The following is a 22615-nucleotide window of genomic DNA, read 5'->3' as shown; positions in this document are numbered from 1 at the left end:
CGTCTGGTGCACGTTGGTTTTGATCGGCGACATAATTACGGATCTGTGTTGATACCCATGTGACTCGATTCAACTAATTAAAAGAGTTGATCAATTGCTTCAGCGCTAATTAGCATTGACTAATCGCTGTAGCTATGTGTGATTAATGACTGTGTTCATAATGGAATGCAAACTACATGGCCAACAGCATGTGGACACCCAAACATGGAACCTGGCTGGATGTATTTTGCTCCCATTCAGCTACAAGAGCATTAATGAGATCCACCACTGATAACTGGTGGTCAAGTCTGGCTCTGAGTTGGTGTTCCAGTTTATCCTGATGGTGTTGGATTGGGTTAGTTCAGGGCCCTGCACAGGCCAGTCAAGATCTCAGTTATGTCGTGGCTTTAATATTTCCCTGAAATTGAACCGAGGGGTCAAGACTGAACCATTACAAACTGCGCCACACCAAATGTACAGGGGAGTCTGCATACATTTGGCCATGTAGTGTACTTCTGTATATCACCTCGAGTGCAGTTAATGTTCATGTTTTATCCCAATGCTTTAGCGATAAAGCTTTTTTAGTACATTCCATTAGGCAGTGGGTGAATTTAGTGGGGGTTAGGGAGAGGCGGTGGGAGAGGCGGTGAACTTCACACCCTCCCTCTAATTAGATTTAGTGACTTGGATAATTCCCATTATATAAATGAAAATGGCCCTCTGAAATATTTAAAGCCTCCGGTGCAGGCTTGCTGCCCCCCCTCCACCAGCCCGCAGCCCCCAGGGACACCATCGCCAGGAGGGGCAACATGTGCAAAACGCAGCAATAAATCAATAATGTACGACGTCCCACTGCATATCACACCCTGGAAGAACAGGCCTGATGCATGCTTATTCAGACACACACACACACGCACACTGTAAGTGCCATATTGACCAAATAAATATGTATTAACACGTGTACGCACCTTTTATTCATGAGGTTTGACACATACACAGGCCTATGCGCTCTAACACAGATCCTACACACACACACACTCACATTGCCTTTAGGGAGATGCATACACTGACCAAAACATATGGGAAATCAATACAACCTATCCAGCAACATTTAACCCCTCAGGGTGTGTTGTTAGATGAGTAGAATATATTTTTTTCTCTTTTTTTCTCCCTTTTCATTTTCTCATGTCTCCGCTCTTTGTCCTCCACCCTCCTCAAAAGCATTGTCTGCAGCTGTAAAGGGGTCAGTCTGCCTCCAGCTAAACGCTGTCCTCCAGTAACACATTTATCACCTCAATCGTTGCCCCTTTTATGCAAAATCAGTTTCATAAACTAGGAAAGCGCGTACAAAAAGCTTGCTGAAAAATGTCAATTTGTTGTAATAATCAATAAAAATGGAAGGTGACAATCACTTTGACCAAACGGGCCCGACTTTGATATCGTTTTGCAACAATATCTTAAGGATAATATCTGTACTTTTACAAAATACTAAATAAAAATAAATAAATAATGTGTAAGTGGGTAAAAAAAAAAAAAGGTTTGAGAACACGCACACCAGTCTGGTAAGTAAATGGCATCACTTTAATGTAATGCAGCCACTGTGTTATGATTGTGTCACATCACGCTATAAAGTTATCCAAAATGTAAGACAGTGTATAGTCTCATATCACGATTTCAATATATGTTGTATATATTGCCAAGCCCTAAAGTTTAACGATATTACATATTCCATGAATGGAGCATCCTCCTTACATCATTATTGGGGAGTCAGCAAATATGACTAATTATCTACATATCATATCTTGATTTAGTTCCTTATAACAAACTTTACAGAAGACACATTTAAGGCCAATCCACATTGGTCCAACTTTTGTCTTGCTATAAACCAAGTCAGAAAACACTTTTAATACTCTTCAGACCTTGGAAGAAATGGAATAAAAATTGATCATCACAAATACTCTATTTGTGTTCAGAGTCCGAGTGTCTATATGAAAGCACAGAGTGCTGTTCGGCCAAACAATTAATCTGTATCAGTTTCAAAGGTGCTGCTCTACTTTACCCTGCCCTTGACCTCTCTGAACTGCTGGTGAGTACATGCAGGAGAAACAGGAGAACTGAAATAAAGGGGGAAAACATTTGTGCTGTGCTTAGCTGTGTAGTACTGTGTAGAGGTGATTTCACAAGACGCAAGAAATGTGACTCTGAATCCCACTAGAACACAAGTTAAACCTTTGACTTTGGGACTCTGCAAATTAATCCTTTAAATATAGAAATATAGAAAAAAAAATCCCCTCTCTGGCATAGCCCTGTGTACCAACACATACTATAAACAATACATGAACAGATAAGATTGTTTCGTGGTATTTCCTTTTCCTAACTTGATAAAATCACCTCCTGTTTGTCCACCATTCCCTTTCTGGTTGGCCTGCTGACACGGAGTGCCTTTTGTACAGACCCCCTTTGAACAACATGAAAGCTGTGAGTACCAGGGGACACCCGTGTTATGTTAGGGGTGTATGCACACACAAAAACACCATTAAATCAGAGCCTTGAGGAGGGTCACGGTCCAGACCAAACTCACTTTTTAATGGCCTGCCTCAGGCTAGCTAGCTCATAGCCTGTCTCGCCTTTCAGGGAGACAACAGACTGGTTCTGAGTGGCTCAACTAAACACAGCCTCTTTGTTGCTCTGGTGCGTGGTTAGCTCACCTCACCTGCAATATTGTCAAAGTGTTTTTTCCGCTCTATATTTTGTTCTTTTGTTGCTTGACATTAGCTTCGAGCTGATGGAGCCAAAGCTAGCTTACTTGTTCAATGATTAGCCTAGAAAGCGGGCCTGCTGGGGCCACTCGGTTTGAGCTTTTAATCCAGTGTGACATTTAAGTGTTTTCATGGCAAAAACAACCAGAGAAATGGCCTGACGAGGCAGTGAAAGGGCTGACGTGTTTACCGTCCGACTGCTCGGCTTAATGTCAAAGTATAGCCTAATGTAACCGGAGTGGGAGTTCCCCTCGAGGGCGGCCTGGGTGTCGTTTTTCTGGACTGGATATGAACAAAGTGCCTGTCACTCAGTCCTCTCCCAAATCCTCTTTTATCCCTTTGTGCGCCTTTATTCTTCCCTACGGTGTGTCTGGATCATCAGAGCTCCACTCCATCGTTCCAACTTTCTCTTCTGCTTATGTTTGTAGATTACCCATCCACCTGTGCATCCACGAGGCTCTATCTCTTATCTCCCGACACATCTTTCACCTGCTGTTCCTCTCTCATTCAATCCACTGATTTCTTTTGCATTGATGTTTCTCATTATTGCATGTTTGCTCCTCTCTCGCTCTCTCTCTCTCTCTCCTCCTATGAGCTTTTTCATGTCATCCCCTCTCCTCTCATCTTCCTCACTCCATTTCTGTCACCTTCTATCTCTCATTCTCTCCCTCTCTCTTCAGCTCCCATCCTCTCGTTACTTTTCCAATCACATGTCCCTGGTCTCTTTCCAGGAATTGGACCTGGCCTAATTCCCCATTACTGAGATTGATGTACCGGGGGCTCGGTGCAATCGCTATAGCTGGCTGTAGCTAAGTGTGTAAGCCGCCAGCGCGTACAGGACTGTGAAACACCCTGCAACTACAAGCTCCCTATCCAATCTGTAGTTTTCACTGACCTCTATCCATCTATTTTTGGTTTGGTTAGAATTTGGAGTAGGTTTACAGTCGGGCATTGCTTAGGAGTTGCTTAAAGGGTCACTCCACCAATCTTCCACATGAAAGTGTGTTAACAGGTCTTGGCTCCAAATGAAGCTGCATGTCATCTGATAAATTGCCTCAAGTGATGTCACTTGTGAGTCACCTCTTCTGTTGTGTGTTTTTTTTCTTGGAATAAAAAAGGTGATCTCTCTGGTTCTGATGCATCGATTTTGATCATGTGTTTTCAAACCGTCCATAATGAGTCCAACAGTGTTACAGGAGTTCAATGTCAACTTAACTTTTCTTTTAAACCTGTCGCCTACATTACCCACAATGCAATTTAGACACTGAGGGACACAACTAGAGGCAGTTTATCAGATGACGTGCAGCTTCTCCTCTGGAGCCACAAAAGGCTTTGTGCGACTTTTTTCACATATGCAGTATGACAGTATTGTACAGTTATTGTTAAACTACCACCACTGCTGATGAAAATCTACCTGATGTTACCCTAGCAGAAATGTTCAGAGACGAGGTCATGTTTTAAAGTTTTATTTATGTTACGTTTAGTCATATTTGCCCGCTGCCTTTCTCACTCGTTGACTTGTCATCTGATGTTTACCTGGAACTTATTGTGACAGGCGACCGAAATGAAACCCACTGTTACCTTTAATAATACTACAGATTTCTCTGGGTTTGGGACTGTGTAAATATACAACTCAATTGTATAAACAACACAGGTCTAGTTTGTTTTATATTTTAATGCAGAAATGTTTAATATAATTTTTTTAGAGAGTTGAAAGGAATTCAACATTTTTCTCTAATTTCTGGAATCACTTGTCTTCAGTTTTGTCAGACCTTGTTAAACTGCTATAATAATAAAAAATAATTTAAAATGTTAAAACATCCAACTTGTGACCTCGAATCATGGATGTAGTCATATTGCAGGACAAAGCTAGGTTCCATTCTGAGGCTCTATCACCGAGAAGACTCCTGGAGTTTCTGTTCGTGCCTCCAAGGTTAAAAACACAGTAAAGGTAATATAATAAATGGCTCCACGGCCCTCAAACTATAATCCTGTTATTTAAGCTGCAGTGCAAACTCAGCCTGTATGTGTTTGTGTCAGGGCAACATGAAAGCTCCCACTGTCCTTCAGTCCCAAAAATAGAGCAGAGAAAGCCCTCTTTGTGTTCGCTCCTTTCAACAGACAGGACAGATCCACAAAGTGACCGACTATGTGAGTGCGTGTTTTCCCAAAACTCTGTGCACTCCTGTAACACATTACCTCTGGCTGGAAGAGCTGATGACAGGCTCTGGGCTCACATTAAAAAAAAAACAGATATAGCCAGTGTGGTTAGCTGGAATAAAGAACAATGGCTCATTTCTATTTCTTTCTTACCTATTTCTTATCAGTGCCTGAAAGCCGTCCTGAACTTACAGTCAACCTCTCTTCTGAGCCAGGAACTTTAACCTCCTGAGTACTATTCAATGAGGTCAAAACAGAAAGCATTGTTTGAGTTTAAGCTAAACTGATAATCTTTGCCGCGATCAGTAAAGAGCCAGTTCATGGTGTTAGCCTCTGTTTTTACAGCAGGATCTCAGTCTTTGATGTTATAAAGAACCAAATTGAGTATCTGTGACTCAAAACTGTTAGTTGTGTGTGAACTTCTGAGATCAGCGTGACGGCTGATGCAGTCAGACTCCGGCTGCGTCTCATCACTTCGTAAGATCCCTTATACGTGCAGAGTATTGGCGCTTCTCCATACACATGTGCTGGCCTGGCTCAACTCGGTTTGACTCCGTGCGGTAGCCCAGTGTGGCAGGGATTCGCATGTTCATTAAAACAAGGCGTGTCTTTAACTAATGCGCTCACCTTGAGCTGAAGTCGGGTCGATGGCTGTGACTAACGGTCAACGGAGCAGCTGTAAATACTCCTCCTCCCTGCACACAGAATCACTGGCAACAAAGCTCACGTTTTTTTTCCCGTCGTACACCGTAGTTACATTTCCTATAAATACCTCACAACAAATTCTCACTACATAAGGATCAACATCATGTTGGGCTTTAATTAGCAGTAACTTAACAAGACTCATGAAACAGCTGAATGATGAAATGGTAAAATACAGCAGATGTTTGAAATTTAAGTGACACAGGAGAGAAACTTCAAACTTTAAACTACAAGAGTAGTGATATGAGATATGAGTTGAGTCTTGCAACACTTGTTTAAGTGTGAGACAGGGGGTCAATGCCGGCTGACTGTGGTCGCGAGACATGCATGCAGCCTGCTGGTTGGGCGCACTTTGACTTTCCTCCGGAGAGGGTCAATCTCAGGCCCAGCTCAGCACCACTCCGCATGGTTTAAGTGATAATGGAAACGTAAATCGGCTCGGCATGGTTTGACCCAGCACACCCAAATGTGCGAGTGGAAAAAAACCCAGAAATTCTTTGTCTGCAGCTTCATGTCACATTAAGGTTACCCAAGGCAGTGGCTAGTGGGCCTGGCTAACACCAACTCTATTCAGAAACAACATATATGCATTTACTATTGAGTTCGAGTCAGAGGTAGTTTATTGGAAGTCCACTTTACTTTATGTAAGTCCTAAGTCCTTCGTCAACCATGTAGACGCCACGACAATGGGATCTTTTAACTACAAGGAGTTACAGGCCACAGCTTTAAGAAATTAACAAAAATCTTAACTCACACAGAAGCTGCAGTGAATGGAGGATGGAGAAAGTGAGCTCACATGCAAAAATGCTCTAAAACAGGGAATTCATACACGTGTATTAACTATAAAATGATGCCAACTATTCCCTGGAATTCTGCAGCCCGGAAAATCTGATACTGAGGAATGCAGCAGATAGGTGGGATTAAAGAATAGGAGTGCCAGCAGCAACTCTGTTCATGAGAGGTGCTCAGGGGTGGTGGTGGTGCTGCAAATCAGCCATTAATCTCTATATTTGTCTGGTACTGACCGGTTTGGGCATCTTTCTCCTCTCTCCGCCCGTCCCCTGTTGCTGAGAAAACAGAAAGAATTCGTCCTCCGTCTTACTTCCTCTCTACGGGGCACCAGCTCCTGCAACACAGCAACAACAGAAACATATGAACCAACGTCAACGTAAACATCACAGTGTGTCCTTCAAGATGTCACGCAGTGTACCTTGCTTTTTCTCTGTCTATTTTATTTCATTTGCCTCTCTCTATGTATGTTCAGTGACGCCTGTTGTCACTGTTGAGAGAGACAATGACAGGAGACAATCAAAGGCAAGATCCAAACGTCAGAGTAAAAACAGGGAAAGAGTGAGAACAGAGAGAGAGTTAGATAACGAGCAAAACTGACAGGAGGCAGGAAAGAAAAGACAACTCAATTGGAGACTACACAGCTTTTTCATTTCATTTCATGAGGATCATCTGTCACTGGTTTAGTCCTTAAAATGCCAGAGAATAGTTGTAAGTCAAAATATAATCAGTTTATGCTGATATTAAACTGACAAAAGCAGAAGATTCTTGCATGTGAAAACCTTGAACTGTCAAATTGTTGTTTTTTTTTTGTTTAACAGATTATTACTGACATGCTCTCCGATGGTTGTTTCCACACTTGGAAAAACAAGCCAGCCAATCAGAGCTCTGTAGGCGGCATTAGGAATTGAGGTTCCACTTTCATGTGCCAAAGCCAGATAAGCAGAAATCCACAGAAAAAAATGTGCATAACAATCGACAATGTGCGGATGAGATTGACACAGTTTACAAGTCAGACATCATTTGCTGCTGATTAGTGAGGGCAAACTGTGCCCCCTCCCAAACAGAAAACAACACAGACACCTGCATAAAAACATCAGCAATCAGTCATTGTTGCGTTGACGGTGGCACAATTTTAGCTTATTTCCAAGTTGTGTTAAAACGTGCATCGGTGAGAAGAACTACTGAAATTGGCCTGGATGTGAACTGAATCCGGTAGACGCTTGCTGTCTTCCAAGCAAATTGTTATTCAGAGTCACCCAAAGGAACACACGCAGTCTTTTCAGCTCAGTCCAACTGCAGTTAAAATGGCAGAAGTGTATCAGGACTTTTACCGGCACAGCGCACAACTTGTTTGGTGGCAATTTGGGAAGGACAAAAGAGTAACAGAGAGTAGAGAAGAAAGGAGCGGCCAGATAGAGAGAGAAGTGGGCAAGAAAATAAAACTCCACCGAGACACAGAGATCACAGAGAGTGGAAAGTTTCTTCTGTTTTGCTTTAATTCTTCCCCTAACCCCATGTAAGGTTACCGTTTACCTGCTGTACACTGCTGTTGAAGTGATGGTTATCTGGACAGTGTGTGTTTGACCAGAAGTGCACGTCAGCTAAATGAATAGACTCTAAAATGGAGAGAGCAGTTGGTAGGTGTCCCTTAGGTGCCAGATCTTTGTGATATGCAAGGCCAGAAATAGACCTTTCTCAAGTGTCAGCACAGGGAATTAAAGCAGGCTCAATCACAAGCTCAGTCTGAGGGCAGGAGCAGAGCCGAAAACCGGTGTTACTGCACGACTGTGAATCTAAACTGCTCAGACTTGTATGCTGAGTAACTCTACACAACACCTACCAGCTAGGAATGTTTACATTACTTCAGTATATTTTCATAACCAACATGTTAAGCATCCTTTTTGACGTGTTGTGTAGATTATTTGTAAAGTGTCAGACAGAGGTCTTTTGTGTGGTTTGTGGTGATTACCGTCTTGTTCAAAAAATATAAGTATGGCCACCTGTTGAATTCATATGCCAAAGAAATGGGGGGCAGCATATCCCCACAACTGGTAACATACAACTAGTCCAGACAAGTAACTGCCACTAACTGTGGCTGCTGTTGGCTGGTCAGCTCAGTCAAGTGTATGCACAGCTGGCACGGATGCTTTGGACCACCGGGAAGAGGAGGTTCTCAGGCCCAGGACGGGGACACTCAGTGGGGGATGCAAGAATGGTTACCAGAACCAAAGCAGTGCCTGTGGGCAGCAGAAATCTGCTGTGAAAACTGCTGGTGCGTGACTGAGGCTGGTTCAGGGGTGAGAGTGAGATCAGGCATCAGTCAGTCTGAGCCACACTATCGGACTGCGCCTCTCAATGTACAAAGTGGTATAATGAGACAGGGCAGGTCAAGGCTAGCCGATTAGCATGCTAACTTCACATTCTGTTGAAAAGTAATTTTGTCTATAATAAAAATGGATCGCCTCCCTTGTCCCGCGTACGGAAGCCCTAAACGGTCATGCATTCATACATTTTATTTCCTCCGTTTTCCTGTGATAACGAGTTAATTTCCTCCGTTTTCCAGAGATAACGAGATAATTTTCTCGAGCAGCAGACAAAAATGTCTGTATGTAACAATGTGAACGCTGAGAATTTCATTGTTATATATCAGTTACAATGCAATTAACATTTACTGATATGCTGAAGCTTAAAACAGTTTTCAACTTTAAAACGTCGCAATGACAGAAGCACAAGTCAGTCTTTCCAATGATTACAACACAATTATTAGACTAAATAATATGTATATATATATATATATATATATATATATATATACACACACACACACACACACACACACACACACACACACTGACAGGACAGCAGGCTACAAAAATCCAATATCATCAGTATATGTGTGTGTTGGACTTTCAAGTTACTTTATTAGTACCCAGAGGTAGATTTTGTTTGCAGTAGCAGAGTCCTCATACACACATATGGGTAAACAAACATCTATACTGAATATGTGACATCAGTTTGGTCAGTAACAAACTGCTGCAAACTTAACCAGAGCTGTGTAGCTCATACAACTCCATGTAGGTCGCAGCTTTCTTAACTGTCCTTAAAGCTTCCATTTCCATCAGAATGGTATTCCAGATGGGAGGGGGAGGATTTATACATATTTGAAATGTACTGAATATTCTTGAGGCAAACTGCAAATTTCATAATCACATCAGAGAGCGTTATGAGTATACTTTGAAAAAGTGGCCTATTTTAGCCCTAATTCTCTCTTTCACATAAGTCCACAGAAAATTCACTTTGATGTGTCACATAACTGAGGAGCACTTCCTCTGAATCAATGCACGGACCCTCTGTCATCCTGTCAGTATCCCTCTGCAGCCGAATCCTCAAGGTACAAGAAGCCTGGAATATGTCAAATTGAACAGCAGCAATCAAACCAACCCAATTCCCATTCCCAGGTCACAAACGCAGCTCAACTACGACAGCCATTCTCATTCTCATTTGACGCCATTTACTCTACATTCTACAATTATTCTACAGTGGGAAACAAAACATATGTTTCCACTATCATCACTGAATATTATGACATGTTACCCACCACTTTGCAGTGTTGGGAACATATTTCACTAACACTATCAGATGTAGCTGTCAATGTTATTTCATATAACAGTGTATGTATAGGCAGTGACCAAGTTCTGCACGGGCACCCAACCTTGACCTCCACCTATGTATTAAAAACCTGAACCTGCTGAACTAGACAGCCGAGTACTGCTAAGCTGGAGGTCGAATGTCAGTCCAGATTGTATTCAAGCTTTATTTCATTCACTACTTTCATTATGGGGCCGGGCTAATGTAACACAATCAGTCTAACTACACTGTCTTCCCAGCTTCCCATGACTGCGAAAGAGTGGAGCTTTTTAATCGTTTCATTTACAAGAAATACTCCAACCCAAACCTGCCCAAAGACTGAAGCTTATGCAAAAAAAAAAAACAGCTCGAACCAGCATAGACACACCAAACCATCAATGAACTGGTAGCGACATAGGCTGAAAAAAGCTACACACGCCACACAAGACTGTAGCCAACAGCTGCGTTGGAGGAAATGCTTCTCCATACCACCACGTTAGCTGTAGTCTGTATTTGTCATTCATCAAACACCATCCTCGCTAATATAGCCACTTCTTGTCAAGAATATGTCAGAAAAAGTTTCAAATATCAAAGCATAAGGGGAAACTGCACTTCATGGATGTTACTAGTCATCTCTCTGTAAAAGCAAATAACCTCTGTCTGTCTGTCCGTGTGTGTGTGTGTGTGTGTGTGTGTGTGTGTGTGTATTCCTCAAATATCTCTGCGGATCAGGATCAGACTGACCTGAGTGTTTCAACATGGCTGTTGCTTGGTTCAAGGGTGTGCTATTTCGCATTTGTTTGGACTGCAATGATACCGTTAATAAATTATTTCATAAATGCTTTACAAATTCCACGAGCATTGTCCACCGGAGCCACTACAGTCACGTGCGCACCAGAGCCAATAACTGCACACCGTGGCCACGCGCGCACCAGAGCCAATCACTGCAGAGCCCACCGCGACCCCCCTCCTTAAGAAACAAGCAGATTTATACCTGCAGCGGCGCGAGCTGGACCGGGATTTTGCCGGCGGTTCAGTCCCGTTCCATTTTGTTCTGTGCATCTAAACTGACTGTTGTGGATTAATGAGATTAAACGAGTCCGGACCGAGTCTGTTCGGGTCTGAGGAGATCCGGACAACAAAGTGGAATCGGAATCTGTGGATGTTCGTGTGTAGCTAGCCGCTAGCTAGCAGCTAGCGTTTTTTTGTTTAATGAGTCAGAATAATGAGGAGAAGCTGAATGTGGAGCAGGCAGTGCAGCTCTTCATTCAGCAGGAAGGAGCTCAGGCAGACCTGAGCATTGCCTGCATTTAAATGTAAATAGTTACATATAACTTTGTAAATGTTTTAAATGTATGCACATATTTAGATAAACAACCATTTATATTTGCATTATAAGTAAAAAAAAAAAATGGTTTGTTAAACATATTTGTGGTTTTCACAGTAAGAAAATCTAACTTTTTCTACTCGGATTTCATGTTTTTTTGTGATTTTAGGTCCATTGTGTTAATACAGTATGTCAAAATAAAAAAAATAACTGTACAGTCACACATGTGAGGTTGTGCTGAAAATAATGACACCAAGTAAATAGCTTTTAAGATGAAATATAATGGCAAAATCAAAAATAGTCAAAAACAGCCAATTATACCCTGGAATATCGGATTTCACAACAAACCTAAATATCCCTGACGTCCCAGCTTCAAACACAGCCTCATTTGGCCATCCATGAAAAAGCTCCATAACCTCCCACTTTTTTTTATAGGAATACACTTTTCTTACGGGCACTGCACTAATTTCATTGATACAACATAAACAGGCTCCAGGGGCTTTCCCTGTCCCTTTCTCTTTCCTTTCTCTTCTAGCGCACTGATTCAATGAACTGCCTATCACAGCGATTTTCTCTCACAGGACAGGTTTATCAGATGATTCTACATGCTCAATCATCCAAAAAGCAGATGACAGGGGCCAACTAGTAGCAACGGCACCACCGCAACTATGGTCACGGACGCTGAATGACAGCCCAAATATTTGGCCGACAGCCGACCATCGGGGCCCACAATATCTGTCAAAATAAATGCTGATGTTGTTTTTTGTATATTGTTTAGCCTCTTTTTGCAGGTCAGTGGATTGGATCAGCATTATTTATAATCCGTGCATGGGTGTGACTAATTAACTGCTGAGTCCACTGGTTCCTTCCATGACTGCAGACTGGAAAGATAAAAGCAGCACACACATCCTCAATGTGTCGTTGGCACCTAATTTAATATCAGCCACACTCTGAACCTTTATCAGTGTAAGTCCCTGAGCTAGATGCCTAAAATCTAAAGCAGGCAGCCTTAATGACACTACACAATATGCAGCCTGTCGTGACTTTATCAGCTGACTCTCCCTTGTGCAATTTCCCTCCACCTCTATATCTCCTTTCCTTCTGCTACGTCTTCATATTAGACCTAATCAATGGTGAGAGACGGTGAGATAGTGGGTAGAATGAAGCACTGGGAGGGACGATAAGAATTCAAAGCTTGCCTTGACCTATATACCTGCAGCCAGGAAGATAGGTAAAGACACAGAATACTAAAATAACTGAGAGACTTTAAGCTGTCTGACTGCTTTTCTTAGGAAGCCGGAATACAGAAAGTTAGGGATGATGGCTCCTGCTCCGGCTCCTTTGAAAGACAAGAGTATGCATGGCTCTATTGATCCATAGTACACGTTTTATAATATTCAGAGTTCTACTTGATATAGCTATACAATCCCGTATGAACTCTAAATAAAAAAAAAATGCCTCTTCCATCTTCACGCTTGCCATCTCTTCCCCCTCTGTTCTGTGTTCATTCTTCAGGTCGAACGGCCACCACATCGATAACATCGGCTTTGCTGTCCATTCGGCAAGGTGAAAGTGATTTGCATCTGCAAATTGTAACAGATTTAAATGCTCCAGGCTTTATGGAAACACATGACCCCCAGGCCGACACACACACACACACACACACAAACTGACACCTCACAGGGTGACCTTTAGTGTGTGCTGTAGCTGAGAGCATCCAGGGCTTTCCAAGAGAACACAGGTCTGCCCTGTGTAGCAACGCACTACCTTGTCAACCTGGATGTATACGCCTTCAGGGTCTGTTTTTTTATATGTGTGTGTGTGTGTGTGTGTGTGTGTGCGTGCGTGCGTGCGTGCGTGTGTGTTTGTGTGTCCCTTCATTCAGTGAAACCAGAGGGTCGCTCCCAAGCGGATGCAGCTTCCAGGTCACCATTCATGCAGAAAGGAACCCTGCTCTCTGCGCACATTAAACTCTTTCATCTCTCTCTGTCTTGTTTTGTCCGAATCCTTTTCAGCACACTGTTGAGTTTTACACACACTTTTATAGAGTGTCCTGTAACACTGCTTCACAGAATCCTGCTCCTCCTCCTCTGCATTCCTCCCCTCTTTAACAACACCACTAATGAGGTTGTGTTGGATATCATTCAGAGGTGATCGATCGGGCAGCGAAAGCAACACTTGTCTGAATAAAGAAAGCTGTTTTGTGTCTGGTTAAAATGTAAAATAAAAGGAAAAGAATCTCTTACTGGAGTTGGAGATTGATTGCCGGGGATTATAACCACAATAGGGACATCATGAATGCTGCATTCTTCAGAGCTGTCCAAACCAAGAACGATAATTTTAGCTAAATACAAATTGTTTTAACTCAAATGGATGGTGGAGATCATACCACAACTAGAACAATGACAGTGGTAAACAATAGCGTTACTTTCAGAGCGATTTGAAGAACGATAGAAACACAGCAAGCCTATCAGAATCTGAATCCACATGAATTTACTGTTTTCATCACTTAGCTGTTCACTTCTCTCTCTGCATGTCATCTTTCATTTGGAATGATTTTCTATTTGCTTGTTTTTTGAATTCATGGTTTTTTGATCTTTGCACAGATAAATATTTAGCTTCTTTTCTTGTCATCTAGGGAAAGCTTTGTGGCTGCTTAACATTGTTTTGGTTGATGGTTTGAGGTTTGGCATTTAAGAGGTGCTTGTGGTTTTGTGTGTGTGTGTGCACGCGTGCGTGTGTGTGTGTGTGTGTTAGTGCTTGCATGTGTTCTTGACATTTTGTAAAATCTTTGTGGCTTCCAAATTTCTACATAAACGACAATGAAGACAACAATGAAGCTGACCATTTTAAAATTGTGTTCACTTGTGTTAAGTCTGTCATTACACATGTGTTATCAGAGGCTACAAAATGTCCTGCTGTAAGTGCCAGAGATGACACATAACACACACAAACACACTCACACACACACACACACACACACACTTCCAACAGCTGTTATAACAGCATGAAACTTGACCAACTGCTTTGCTTGACAACAAGGTTTTACTTGTACAACAGTGGAGCCAACTGACTCCTGGTGGAGTGTGAGGAGGAGAGTGTTTGTCTAACAGCACAAATGGCTGGTTCATGGTGTGAAAAAAAAAATAACACTGCAAAATAATGCTGCCACCTTAAATGACATTTAAAGCAACTTTGGTGCCACTGAAAAGACTTTTCTGAATGTTACAATTTGAACCAAATGCATTGTGTGCTTACAGCTTTCTTAATATCACTTCTTACCTGGCGAAACATGCAGATGAAACAAGAGGGAAAGAAGAGAATGAAAAAAATTACCAAACATCAGTCTGAATCTTGATCACAGTAGTCAAGCACTGTGCAAGCAGCTTAACATAAATGAATGGATCCAGGGATTGCAACACTATGAGATAATCAGAGTAGAAATTATTGTGGTTTTATGGTCTCATAGTATACAGCATTACACAATCATTATTATCATCTGTTGCAATGGCGGGAATGAACATATACTTCATTACAATTTCACAAAATATCATCTCCTGACAATTAAACCCCAGCTGACCTTTATAATTGGGTGAACTTAAGTTACTAACACTAAAATGTTAGAATTCAGTACACATAACACATAAGCAATTGTGTGTACAACCTACATAACTGTCAATATTCATTTCACGGTATAAACTGAGAGTGGTTTATCACTGCAACCCTGGATCCAAGTTAACCAAAACTGACAAAGCCATGTCAAGAGTGGACAGAGTAAATCTAAAAGCTTGGGACAAATTATGAAATTGTGATGCAGTTGAACAAAAGTCTAAATCTGGGATGGCAAAAAGTGATGAAAGAAGAAACCACAGACTACCTGGAGAAACCACAAAGATGGCTACTATGAGACAGTTTTTTCACTTTCAATCTTTGTTCAGTAACCAACAACGTCAACAGGATTCAGTATTATTATTATCAGACATCTGATCAAAATCGACTGTAATAAATGTTCAGTGGACTGACAGACGGTGACATATAACAGTCAACATGTTCCAACAGCTGTTAATATGAACGGAAATCTGAGATGAATGGCATCATCATTCCTGTCTTCTCATGCACTGAGCTGACACTCATCCAGGCTGACGTAAAATGAGTCAAAGGTTGACGTTTGCCCAAGGACACAGGAATTATGTTGGACTGAACACTACCTGTTGTGCAAGTTAAACATGAGACCATCAGACTACTCTGCATATTCCTTTGTCCTCTCCCATACACTCTCTGTCAGAATACTTCACATCCCAAGTGACTTAATCTGCTGTATGATGTCACGTTTCAGAACAGCAGAGCTGGACTGACGGAGATGCAAAAACAGAAAAAGAAAGTGGAAGAAATCAAACGGGAGACAACTATGACAAATGTGAGATGCTAAAAGTGAGAGACGGAAAGAGAAACTAGATAGTGACTGTCAGTGAAGCTGGCTGTGATGTGGGTTGTGAAACTGAAGCGTTTGCTCCCTGTCACCAACTGAAACCAACCAAGTGCCACAACTGCACTGTAACTTTAGAGATGCAGCTCACGATTATCTCTATTATGAATTCATCTGAAAATTATTTTCTTGATTCACTGAAAACTGGTTGGTTTGTATGTCAAAATGTCTGATTAATGTCTGTTACAATTTCACACGGTCCAAAGTGATATAGCTAACTGGCATATATGACAGCTAAAAACATAAAATCCTAACATTTGAGTAGCAAAGAGCTCATCCAAAGAGCAGAAGCTGGCTTGTCAGATTAGTCGGTGTGTTTACTGGGGAAACTAGGGCTCACAATCCCCCATATTAGTACCGCCGCTAAGCACCAGAAGAGAAGCTGAAAAAAAGACATCACCTAGCGGATCAATCACAGTTGTTGCACTTCTTGGAAGGTGTATTTCATGCTATGGCATAGACTACGGTGTAGAATATGCATCTGATTTAATGCAGAAACATAAATCAAGCTCAAGGCAGACGGGATTTAAGATGGCTTTTTCATTTTCCATTAAAAAAAATGCAATTTCACATAATTATGGACCAATGTTATTGCCAACTGTGTACAAAAAGTTACAAAAGCAGACAAAAGATAAGCAACTCAAATAATCTTAATAATGAAACTGTCTGAATAAATCCACTGAGAACAAACTACAACCATTAGTACTAAGTTCTTTAATCAGTTTGGATCTTCTCCACTTTGATAAATTCACCTGAGGTGTGCCCAAAACGGTTCTGGTTCTGTGCCTAAACCTCGTAACGGTACAGAAAAAACTGTTTATTGTTAATTTATTTAAAATGATTTTCTTTTTGAGTTCTATTTGAGTTGGTTATGATACATTTACCTTAAAAAAGGCTTAATAACTAAGTGCGTCAGGCATCAGTGTTTGGATACCACTTAAACTATACGATCTCAACCATCTGATTTGAAATACCCAGTGCTGAAAGTCTTACTTAAACTTTTGATTTTAATATCCCCTGCAATGCAGAGCTGGTTCAAATTCGACCTACTGTACTTATTACTAGTGCATGCATGCACTTGTACATTACAGTGAATGACTATAATGGGTATTTCTGGTACATTCACTTTTGTTATATCTATTCTTTTATTTGGGGGTTAACAGACTGGGCATGTAGCCATGGTAACAAAAGAAACATAGGGAAATAACTGCCAATTTTCAAACGAGGAAAGGTAGATACAAATTTCCTTTAACAAGCTCCAGCACCTAAATCTCAACTATTCAGCTAGAGAAGCTGACCAGACACCACAACTAACCCAGAGATATTTCAGACAGTCTCACAGTGGCAGCTGGCATGCAAAGAGATGGTCAAGATTCAGCCAACTTCACATGCGGAATCTGATTCGTCTGCTCGTTTTTGTGTGCAAAATAGTCTGAATGTGTTTGAGCATACAGCAAAGCAACCCTGGTCCTCTGACTTCTCCAGGGGAGAATCCATCTATCTCCACAGACAGTTTCACTCTTCATAGAACTAAGAGTTTATTTTCAAGTTCATAGATAATGATGAGCAGATAAAGATTCACTCTGGGTCGTTGTAGTAGCCAACAGGTATGACTTCAACTGAGTTCAGACCTGCCCTGAGGCTGTAAAACGGCACAAAAACAACTATTAAAGTTCACGTCTGGCCAGGACATGACTACATTCTCCCGCTCTGGTCTGGAGCCATGAGATTATTCAACAGGTTACAAAAAATAGCGCTGCTGGGAGAAATCTAAAACCAGCCGTCAGAGGTATCTCGTGTCATGATGGAGGAGCCTCTTTCTCAAATGAGTTGTAACTCGGTCCCCGGAGGAGGCGGAGCCGGGAGCAACAGGAAGATTTGACCGACAGGGATAATAGCCAATAAAGTCACTCCCCCAGCCCTAATGAGGCCAATCAGAGGCTCGCTAATTTCCCTGACGCCGACGGAGCATCTGTTTGTGCCAGATGGAGCTGCCAGCATCATGTGTGGGCGCCTTAATGTATGCGGCTGTATTCAGGACCGCCGTCTACGTAGAAAAGCTGAACTAGCCCGTGTGTAACACGGTGCAGCCCTGCGTGGTCTCCAGGACGGAGGGTAGAGCCACTTGTAGTCACCCAAAGTTAACGTAGTAACGAGGAGGGGGAGACTTAACATACTGTTTACAACACAGCGTCAGTCTCCGTCACGTACATGTGTTTTTTTTTAGCATGAACGAGTGTCGGACCGGTTTCTCTCACGATACACGCGAGTTTGTTGTTGTCTGTCTCAAAGTTGAAGCGGTGTGTGTGACTTCTGCCGACACAGACGCAAAGAGTAGCGGAATTCTGTATCGACCACAGGTACTTCAGAGAAGCCGGAGCATAAATATGAACAGTGAGAGCCATGACAGCTCCACTGTGACAGCGTGCTAATCGTGTTAGCGGCGGCTGTTTGTTTGCTGCATTGTTTGGAGGGGGTAAAAAGGAAAAAAAGGCGCGTCGTCAGCAGCGGCAGGGACCCGCGGCTGAAGTTGCCAACGGCGCAGGAAACATTGTTACCGCCCGGAGCGTCACAAAAGAGCAGCGGGGAGCCAACACAACACTGACCCGAGGAATTCCAACTCCGGAGCGAAATAACGAGCCGCGAGGCGCTGACACGCGCCCGTGGGGCGGCTGTCCGCGTGTACACAATTGGTTTGAACACCTTACACAAGAGCTGGTCTCTGACCCGCCTTTTTGCTCGTTTTTGGGAAAAGAGGACAAGCATGTCATTACCCTGACTCTTAATGTAAGCCCTGCTCTGTTGCATAACATCTGAACTGACACACGGCACCTCAGCGCAAAGTGACACCGGTTCACTCACCCCGTCCTCCCGTCCTGAAACGTGCAAGAAGCCGGTTAGAGGAGGAGGTGAAGGGGGGCAAACCAGCCTCCACTCCGCCTTCAGCCTGCCTGTCAGATAGGTGTGTGTTATATAAAATAAAGAAGTTAGAAGCGCTGCGGCTCGTTAACGGGCCTGCGTAAAAAAACAGCGCTCAGCAGCTCCTGGAAGAGAAAATAAATCCCCCCCTTCGGTTGAACGGCTTAAAGGAAGCCAAGGCAGAGATGAAGGCGATCAAACTCACCTCTATAGGCTGCGCCGAGGATGTGTCCAACTGTCAGCCCCTCCAGCTGGCAGCCCTACTTTATATATCCACCGCGGGTAAAAATAGAGCTTCACCTCCCCGTCCTCTCTGCGCTGTTTACCGGACACGGTGCGCACCGGCAGGCTGCAGTGCTGGAGACTCCTCCGCCAGGCAGCAGGCTCCCACGAGCGTAGAAGAGGTACAGACAGTCAATATGGCTGACGAACTTACCGTACCGAGGCGTGGTGAGCCGAGTCCTGCAGATTCACCCCCTCCCTCCCTCCTGCCCTCCCTCTCTCACCCCGTGACTGACGCTGTGCAGAGCGGCCTGCTGCGGGGTGCACCCCGGGGTCCCAAACTTTAACAGAGCGAAGAGGGGGGGCGTCTGCACCCCCGAGGTCCTTCTGGTAAATGTGTCAGGTCACTGCCAACTCCACGCTTACTAACAGCTCGTAATGCGCCAGTAATGGTTTATAAAGTGGTTCGGTGAGTGTAAAATCGATACAGAGGCTTCACTCAGTGGTTATTAACCCAGCTCTCTCCAAATACAAAGATTTTAGCAGTGAAATGTCTTACTGAAGTAGATGTACACAGACCTGCCTGACGCTGATAGGGGTTCACTCTACAATCTCAAGTGATCTTCTCATCTTCACTGAAAATACATGTTTGCCTCAGAGCAACAACAATGTATTGATTAGCTGAGTAGTCATCATCTATCAGTTTAATGGCCAACTGTTTTCGTGCTGGAGTCATTGGTATGAGTACATTTTGAAGAAACAAATGTCAGTATTTTCTGGTGTCTTTGTCAGTAAGCTGGATGTCTCCGGATTGTGAACACACAACACGTTAGAATGTCACTCTGGGCTTTGACACACTGATTGACAATTCTAAACATTTTCTGCCGTTCTGTGGGTAATAACACATCGATCAGTCGAGAAACTAGCTGTTTAATCGACAGTACAAATAAGGGTTCGAAATCAATAGAAAATGAAACATCAGCTTCAATATTAAAGCATTGCGAAATAAAAGTTGTGAAACTTTTACTACGAAGAAGGAAAGAGAAGTGGAGTCTCGACTCTCTACGTTACTCGTGCAAAAGCCAGAATTATGGGAAGCAAAAAGTTTCTTGTAGTGCTCAGACACTTTCTGCGGGTGGGTGACGATGCTGTTTAGCACCATGTAACACCACCGTTATATTATATCATCAGATGTATTGATCACATATCTAAGAGATGATTAGAGGCTCATCGGCAGCATTGCAATTTAAAGTTACCATGTGGGAAAATCCATCTGACAGGACTCAGCAAATAACATCGAGGTGGTGAAGATGATGATGTGAACGTGACAGCTCCACCTATTTCTTCCTTATTGTGATGGATGGTTTTAGATAAATCACTTTTAATACATCAGTTTGCCAATAACAGATGACAACACTAAACTGTACTTTTAGAAATATAAGTACAAATCATTGCAGACCGGCTGCATGCCTCCTCATGCTGTGACGGGAAAACAACAAGAAATGACAGATGTGTCAATGCCGTTTCGTCCATTCATTTGTAGGCTCTCAGTTTCACATGTCAAACAGAGAATTTACTCCTGAGCTGTATAGAAATCATAATCCTTGTGACTTTTTACTGTAAGAATAAACATCACTGAAAGTGGAGGTTCAGTAAACAACTATAGTACCCACACGTGTCTCTGGAGTTTTCCCTCCGCCTCACCATGCCCTGCTGCTCATCTCCAACTCCTGAAAAAGCTCTCCCTTCATCACCGCCTGTAAATGAGAGTAGCCGTGTTGTGAAACAGAGCCCATGTGGCTGTGAGGAGGAGAGATGTGTCATCTTTGAGCTGTGAGTCACTGACATGCAGCTTGCCCAAACCTGAAGTCATAATGAGAGAAACACACCAGGAAACTCCCACCAGTGGTATACAGTACTGTGTGCTGCGTGCGCTCTCTTAGCTTTGGAGCCAATTCTGATGTCTGAATTTGATAACATGTGCACACATGTAGAATTGCACATCATTTCCACAAAATGTAAAAATGAAAAAACAAATGTAGCTTCCTGGAGGAAGATGAATGATTCTCATCCTCAGGTCGGCAGATACTGACACTTTGGGTTAGTGACTGATCCGACCTGCTTTAATGGAGATGGTTGCAATTTTAGAATCAAATGTATTTCATTATTAGTCATTATTAGTGCATCTCTGCCAAGAAGGGGATCCATTACTGGTATAAATACACTACATGACACCGCTCAGTACCACGGCACAAAAATGAGATTTTTATTACCAACCCACACACAGTGGGTCTGTCACTTGTTTCTTTCTTGTATCTTGTATCAGTGAGAGGATAGGACCCAGGAAGTGAATTCGTCATTTACTCCTCTCATTTTACTCATACAGTATTTGAGATGATCCATTTTTAGGACATGTCTCATATTTTCACATCAGAAGTTGTTCATGTCTGGTTCTGAATCCAGACTACAGCAGCTTGCAGTAGCGTGTGTGTGTGTGTGTGCTGCACTGCTACATAGGATTCCAGCCGCTTCATCACAAGCAGAAAGAGAAAGAAGTCAGTTAAAAATGGAGGCTGGATTATGACGACAGATCTCTGGGGAGGCAGAATCATCTGTTTGGATCTCTGGCCTATTTTAATGTCACTGACATACATGTGAGACATTGTGAGGTGAATGAACAATGCTGCGTGGCCACGATGTGAAACAGACGATTAGATAACTGGACGCAGTTATTCCTACACCGTTACTCTAAAACACGCCACATGATGCAGCAGGTTAAAACACTGACAGAGTTATCATCTTGTGAAAGGGAGGACACGCAGTGTGTCACAGGTTCAACCTGGTAACAGCTGTCTCCACGCTAAACACCGAACATGTCCTCATCTCCTCAGCGTGGAGCTGTCTGTTAGAAGAAACGTCAGCTCAGTGCCTCACACATTAACATCTTCTCCACATTCCTCCCACATTGGGTTCCACGTCTTCAAGGCCTCGCCCTCGTCATCCTCCAGCGCGGTTTCACAGTTTTAGAAAGTAATGTAGTACATTGAATGGGATTACAGTAATCTCGTGGATGTATTCCAAAAACAAAGCTCGTAGCGTAATTCTTTTCCACTAACACAGGTGAACTGAGGTCTTTCTAGTCTTTTAAGCCTTTCGCAAACTCAACTTATCCCTTCATTGAAAGTGTCTTCATGTTTTCATGGAAAAAAACTGTTTAACAGGCTGCTGTTTAACAGTATCTGACATGCTACTAAACTCCTTCATTAACAAGTTTGTTGGTAGGAATTTTGATTTCATCAAATTTTACCGAGCTGATATATTTTATTCAGATTTAGTCTGCTTGCAATTTTGGTAATCTGTTTGTTTAATTTAATTTATTTTCAAATGTTAAATAGCACACTGAATTGTATGCGTGATCCACTAAAGAGTCTATAGTGTATAATTACTTTGTGCTTTATTGAGTCATTATGGTGCGCCTGTTATTAAGAGCCTGGGACATGTTCAGGTGTCATGGGTGCTGACTCCTTGGCGGGGAGTTTCGCCATGTTTTTGCTGTGCAACACTGACACCATGTGGCCGCTTATGGATATGCCAACAGTTTGTTCATCTCCAGGGCAACAGGAGATACAAAGGCACTGCAGT

At 42.6% G+C, this 22615-nt stretch overlaps 1 protein-coding gene across 3 annotated transcripts in view; it reads right to left on the bottom strand.

The window, feature by feature from the left end:
* Positions 1-19246, bottom strand: part of LOC115588510 (radixin) — a 44445-nt gene extending 25199 nt beyond the window's left edge. Inside the window, exons 1-3 of one of the 3 annotated variants that reach the window (XM_030429156.1) lie at positions 18957-19235; positions 6811-6879; positions 6626-6726 (exon numbers count right to left, since the gene is read on the bottom strand). In XM_030429156.1, the coding sequence (XP_030285016.1) occupies positions 6626-6637 (12 nt within the window). In that variant the 5' untranslated portion in view covers positions 6638-6726; positions 6811-6879; positions 18957-19235. Of the gene's footprint in view, positions 1-6625; positions 6727-6810; positions 6880-18694; positions 18783-18956 lie in introns of those variants that run through there. The other 2 variants (XM_030429155.1, XM_030429157.1) reach the window with 2 other exon arrangements.
* Between the last annotated feature and the right edge of the window lie 3369 nt (positions 19247-22615).

This window comes from Sparus aurata, chromosome 9 (genome assembly GCF_900880675.1).
Source record: "Sparus aurata chromosome 9, fSpaAur1.1, whole genome shotgun sequence".
NCBI classification, from domain to species: Eukaryota; Metazoa; Chordata; class Actinopteri; order Spariformes; family Sparidae; genus Sparus; species Sparus aurata.
Note: the sequence above shows the minus strand (reverse complement) of the source record. Positions and strands in the feature narration are given on the sequence as shown.